We start from the raw sequence: 6,785 nt of genomic DNA on the forward strand, positions 1-6,785 counted from the left end.
CTCGCTCACTACGATCAGCTTCGGATCCACTCCACTTACACATACCCAGATTCAAACTCTCGACTGTTGGCCACCGTTCTTTCTCTGTCTCTGGACCTTGCAATTGGAATGAACTTCCTCTTTCGCTTCGTCAAGTCTCCACACTCAGCTCTTTCAAGTCTGGCCTTAAAACCCACCTCTTCCCAAAATAGCCTCCCTTCCCTGCCTCTTCCTTGTCTTTTTTTTTTTTTTTTTTCAGTTTTAGAGTTATGCTTGCGTGAGAATGACTAGTGCGAAAGCGCTTTGATTTGTTTATGCACAAGATTTAGCGCTATATAAGTACCATTATTATTATTATTATTATTATTATATGTTGTTTCTTTTCCTCTCTTATTTCTCTCCTTTCTATCCTTGCTATAACACAGTGAATACCATAACGATATAGGAATCAAATAAATGAACACAGATTCTATCGCTTCCTTGGTGGACGCAATACCTCTTTTTGCCAACACTCCATATGTGTGTTCCTATCAGAGTCGATCTCTTCTACAAAATTTTGCCAGAGGACAACACTTGTATTGCCATGGGTTCTTTTTTAATGCGCCAAGTGCGTGCTGCAAACGGGAACTTGATTTGTCCTTTATTTATTTAAAAATTGGCCATTCAGGACAGTATGATAGTCCGTCGTGTCCGGCTATGACTATCAGAACAGCAGAGGAGGTAACTGCTGTCCCGACTATCCGGGCTAGAATGTGATTATAGTGGAGAGTGTCTTGCCCACGTTACATCCGCTCTCTCTGTCTCGGCTAAGAGGGGTTTTAGGACAGTCGGTGTTGGGATGGTTCCCAAAGACCAACTAGCCCATAAGACTGCAGCACTAAGAGCCAGTGCAATTTTGCCTCCTAGTTTGAGAGTTATAGTCCTTCACAAAAGACTCAGCTGTAAATGATTTCCCATTGCAACGGAGAAACCATTGATAAATAAGCTCTCACTCTGCTGTAGGCCCAGCTGTAAACTATGTCCATGTGTGATATAAAAACATAAAGGGCAGTAGCTAACAACGGAGGTGCGTCTTAATTTGAGTCTATGACTCGCTTTCTCGGCTAGTGCATAGACCCCTGTTTGTTAGGTGGTGGAAGAGGACTACGAATGGAATGGAGTGACATCAAGGTGGACTTCTTATTATGCATACTTGTTCTAAATGTGTGTTATAGTTTCATATTGTACGTCCAACTGAAAGAGACTTTTTTTTCCATGTCTTATGGGCGATTAAAATCGTGTCTTGTATCATTGTGTGTGGTGTTCCACGCATCAATCTTCACGAAATACTTACATTTTCGGTCATACACAACACCGTTCAAGTAGTCGATCTTATCTTCAGTGGCGTCCTCTTTCTCGTGCAGATGTTCAAGGGTGTCGTTGAGTTTGTCCAGGAAGTTCTCCTTGATGTACAGAGCGACCTTCGTCAGGTTGTCGTGCCTCATGTCCTGCTCTTTGTCCTTCTTTGCAATCTGAGTCATACACAACAGCGGCAACCGTCGTCACTACTATCATCGCCAGCATCAATAACGAAAGTATCTATATCATTATCAGTAATGATCCAGATTATCCTTTTTTTCTTCAGCTCCAGAAACAGAAAAAGGAAATAATGACTATTGTCCTGTTCTCACATTATCGTCTGGTCGTTTTTACAAATGCATTTAGAATGGTTCGTACTTCGGTAAGATTAATTAAGCGCTGTCCATCGAACTACTCTGCTGATTAGATGTCGACGCATTTTGAGGGAACGCACTCAGGCACGTACAGAGAGAGAGAGAGAGAGAGAGAGAGAGAGAGAGAGAGAGAGAGAGAGAGAAGATAGACAAAGAGAGAGAGAGAGACAGGGAGACAGACAGACAGAGATTCAGATTTCAGATGAGTTATTCATTGAAGGCCATAGCCCCATATGAACAGGGGGCGATAACAGAGTTTAACATGCGTCAGTACAAGTATGTGAACACAATAAACATAACCAGATACCACAACAATTAGGACACGAGTGTCTCTCTCAGTTAAAGTGCTCTAAACAAATAGAAGGCTAGACTGCACATAGTTTAATTATCAGTTGATGACATCAACAAACATAATCTAAACAGACATGGGTATGTATAATATTTCTTCAGGTTAAATCTGATTCGAAGGTCTGTTAGGGCAGGACATTTCAAAACAAAATGAACTTCATCCCCTCTGGAAGACAGACAGACAGAGAAAGAGACAATGTTTGACAAATATTTTAATGAGGGTAGAATGGATAAGCTGGAAGCTTCTTTACACCATGCCCTCACACACGCATACACACACATAGACACATTGTAATAAATGAAATAAGTATCAATAATAAATGACATACAACAAAACCAAATAGATAATAATAGTTACATAAATGGATGAATCAAAGACTACAATTACGGAAACATGAAAATCATACAAAACAGAGAGAGAGGGACAGTCAGAAAGACAGAGAGAAGGAGAGAGAGAGAGAGAGGAAGGTGAGGCAGGCTGACGGGTGGGTGTGTGTCCATCGAGATCGATGATGACCATCGTTGTCATCCAGCTGGGGGATGGGGGGAGGGTGGTGGGGGGGGGGATGCTCATGAATCTATCTGTGAATGCGCAGATGGCTGAATAGTCCAATCTGCGCACGAAATGTTCGCTGACATTTGGGGCAGACAAAGACAGGCATATCATTGTCAGGGAGCATGTTTGCCCGTGACTTTCTGGCCTGCCTCTTCTGAACAGCTGCAGCAGTCCTGTTGGCCTGGCGCCTTTGTGCACAGCAGCGCGCCATTTGTCACGGTCCGCTGCAGATTTCTCCCAGGAGTCAGGGTTGATATCAAACGCTCTCAGAGAGATTTTCAGAGTATCTCTGAAGCGCTTCTTCTGACCTCCGTGTGATCTCCGTGTGACAGAGAGAAGGAGAGAGAGAGAGGAAGGTGAGGCAGGCTGACGGGTAGAAGAAAGAGGGAAGACGAGCTCATGACTCACTTCATGCAAAGCATCATACTGGTCGTTCAGCCAGTTCTTGGTGTCTTCGGCCAGGCCCAGAAGCTGCTTCTCCTCTGACTTGGCATCGTCCACCCGGTGCTGCAAGGCCTTCTCCTGAAATGAGCATTCGCGGACATTGTAGTACCCGACCACGACGCTTTAACCACTCGGCTGTTGCGCCCGTTACACACACACACACACACACACACACACACACACACACACACACACACACACACACGCATACGCATACGCATACTCACACATACTCTCTCTCTCTCTCTCTCTCTCTCTCTCTCTCTTTCACACAAACATATTCACATATACTCTCTCTCTTTCTCTCTCTCTGTCTCCCACTCTCTATATCTTTCACACTCAAATATATTCACATATACTCTCTCTCTCTCTCTCTCTCCCCCCTCTCTCTGTCTCTCTCACAGACACACACACACACTCACACATACTAACTCACTCTCTCTCTCTCTATCTCTCACACAAACATATTCACATATACTCTCTCTCTCTCACACACACAGATACACACACACTCACACATACTCACTCTCTCTCTCTCTCTCAAACACACACACACATACTAACTCTCTCTCTCTCTCTGTGTCTCTCTCTCTCTCAAACACACACACACACACTCTCTCTTTGTCTCTCTCTCTATCACTCTCTCTCACACACACACACACAAACACACATACTCACACACACACTCACACACACAGATAGTCTCTCTCTCTCTCTCACTGTCTCTCCCTCACTCTCTCACTCTCTCACTCTCTCTCTCTCACACACACACATACACATACGCACACTCTGTATATTTTTTCTCTCTCTCACACACAGACACACACACACACACACTCACTGTCTCTCTTTCTCTCTCTCTCTCTCTCTCTATATATATATATATATATATTTTACACACCACACACACACACACCACCACCGCCACCACACCCAGCATACACACACACACACACACACACACACACACACACACAAAAATACACACACAAACACACACACACTCACGCACACACCACCACCACCACCACACCCAACACACACACACACACACACACACACACACACACACACACACACACACACCTGGCATGCATTACCTGAGCCTCATAGCTGGCGATCAGCTCATACTGTTGCTCATTGACCTTGTTGATGTAGGGAATGAAGAAGTCATGGATGTAGTTCAGCTTGTCGTCCGCAGCAGCGCACAACGTCTTGGTGTCACTCAGCTCGTCAAAGATGCCGGACAAGCCTCCAAGGAGGTCTGTGGAGGAAGATGGAATCCGTGCAAGAGTGAGACTCAAGATGGTTTATTCAGTCAAGGCCATAGCCCCATATGTACATGGGGTAATAACAAAATTTTGTTTTGTATGTGTCATTGTAATTGTTAATGCAAACAGTGCAGCATATTCCATAACAAGCTCCAATAAAACTAGGATATAAGTGTCTCTCTTAAATGAAATGCTTTACAAAGAAACAAAGCAAAACTACATATAGTGTTTTCATCCACCGATGATATCAGTAAACATAGTCGAAATGTACACGGATATGCATAATATTTTTTAGGAATGAGCTGGATTCTTAGGTCATTAAGGACAGGACAGGACATTTCAAAACAAAATGGACTTCATCCTCTCTGGATTCCACGCACAAAGGACACATTAAATCAGAATGACAAATGGATTTATAACGATATCTATGTATGTTTAAGTCAGAGATACCAAATCTGAGTCTAGTGAGAATACGTCGTAGGTGTCTGTTCAAATCAAGGAGGAGGAGGAGAAGATGATGAAGAAGAAGAAGGGGGATGAGGAGAAGAAGAAGGAGGAGGAGGAGGAGAAGATGATGATGATGATGATGATGATGATGATGAAAGAAGAAGAGGACGACGACGACGACAAGGAGGAGGTGGAGTTAGAGGAGAAGAAGAGGAGGAGGAGGAGGGGTAAGAGAAGAAGAAGAGGGAGAAGAAGAAGAAGAAGAAGAAAGAGAATGTATACCAACGAAAAAAATAAACCCTCTCTCCTCTCCACAGCTTACGATACTTACCGTCCACACGTCCCCGAAGAAAATCGATGGTCAGGTAACCAGGGTCTTCACAGGCGACAAGGCCCAGAAGAAAGGCAAAGCAAATCAGCTTCATCGTTTGTGGTGTGTTGTCCTCGTTTCCTTTTCGACCGCGGTGCTGGAGCGAATGTCCCAAACCCGTGTGGTTCTGCCAGATCCAGCTACAGACTCCCCTTCGTTCTGGTCCGTGCCTTTATACCCTCTGTACCTCCTCGCGCAAGGAGTGGCATTTCTGAGAGCTGATTGGCTGAAAAGGCTGCACGTCATGGTAGTGGTGGGAACATTTTCTTGCAACGTGTCATTATGGCTCAAGTTTAGAAGAAAAACAAAACCATGAAAATAAATATGCAAAGATAAAAAGATGACCCCCCATTAAACAGAAAGAATAATGTCGAGTTGGCATGGGTGCAGTGCGAAGTTTTTAATATGTCAAACAGTTTAACAGCTTTGTTTTTGCATTTGTTTATGACTTGCGTGCACGCGCGCATGTATATGTGTATGCGTGTGTGTGTGTGTGTGTGTGTGTGTGTGTGTGTGTGTGTGTGTGTGCGCGCGCGCGCGCGCACCCATGTGTGTATATGTGTGTGTGTGTTCCCGATGATCATGACGTTCACACTAACACGTGGGGCACTCATTCAGATTCTGAATGCAACCATGTGACTTTTTTCACAATGTAGAAAAAAAAAGAAAAAGAAAAGACTATCCCAGCTTATTGCTGTACCCTCTCTCAGCTTTTCACGCATTTCCCCATTTCTTTTCCACCACGTGTCCATCTCTTGCGATAGCGCTGATTTAGGTATACCCAGAATAACGCCCTCGAAGAAAGCTCCAGCATCTTCAGCACTCTGGAGCTGCCTTCCCCTCAGCTGTCGCTTGACCAAAGAGACAGGAACCAATCACAAGGAGACAAATCGAGGAAATATGGAGTGTCTGTGACCAAGTGTCCACCAGAAAGTCAAGAGTTGCTGCTGCAGTGTACAGGTATTGTCATGACGCAGCAAGACATTTTCCATAGCGGGGACGCTGTTTGCACTATACCGCGAAGACTTTAGTGCAAGCAATGGTTGACATATCAGTTTGAGGTCTCTGCTGGTCAGGCATCTGCCTGGCAGACGTGGTGTAGCGTCTATGGATTTGTCTGAACGCGGTGACACCTCCTTGAAAAACTGAAACTGCTTGAATGAGCCTTTACCTTCTTTTGTTCATCATTCAAGTTAGGAGGGACCCAAAGGAAACCACAGTTTCCAACGACAAGGTGGCCATGGAAAATGACATTAATACGTCTCAATGAAATATTCAGTGTATTCTGGAAATGGTAAACGGACTACGATTTCAGAACTGATGGAATTTCCATGTGTCTGTGGGCGAAAATTTTCCACTGAGCGTAGCATGAAGATCCACAGGACCAGAAAGGGTTGTATGAAGAATCTGACGAATGCTCAACAGCGTACTGCACCAGCAGATAAGACGTCGGAGAACCAAGGCCAGGATTCAAACCACCGTGTCAAGGACATCCACGATGATAATTCGGACGAATCATTTGTACAAGATCATGAATCCAAACGTCAGAAACTAAACTTGCCACCTGCAAGTGCAAAAACGGAATTGGAAGAGTTGGACCAGAAAAAAAGTTCGAAAACTTGATGCGCTGATAGGAAAGAGTATCTTGCAACACAAGT

The 6,785-nt window shown here is 44.3% G+C and overlaps 1 protein-coding gene across 1 annotated transcript in view; it reads right to left on the minus strand.

Annotated features, from left to right (window-relative positions):
* Positions 1–5,278, minus strand: part of LOC143290791 (uncharacterized) — a 7,402-nt gene extending 2,124 nt beyond the window's left edge. The window contains exons 1-4 of the mRNA XM_076600305.1: positions 5,089–5,278; positions 4,140–4,303; positions 3,004–3,117; positions 1,313–1,490 (exon numbers count right to left, since the gene is read on the minus strand). Coding sequence (XP_076456420.1) covers positions 1,313–1,490; positions 3,004–3,117; positions 4,140–4,303; positions 5,089–5,182 — 550 coding nt within the window. The 5' untranslated portion in view covers positions 5,183–5,278. The remainder of the gene's footprint in view (positions 1–1,312; positions 1,491–3,003; positions 3,118–4,139; positions 4,304–5,088) is intronic.
* Positions 5,279–6,785: the final 1,507 nt, after the last annotated feature.

Source organism: Babylonia areolata, chromosome 16, assembly GCF_041734735.1.
Source record: "Babylonia areolata isolate BAREFJ2019XMU chromosome 16, ASM4173473v1, whole genome shotgun sequence".
NCBI lineage: Eukaryota > Metazoa > Mollusca > Gastropoda > Neogastropoda > Buccinidae > Babylonia > Babylonia areolata.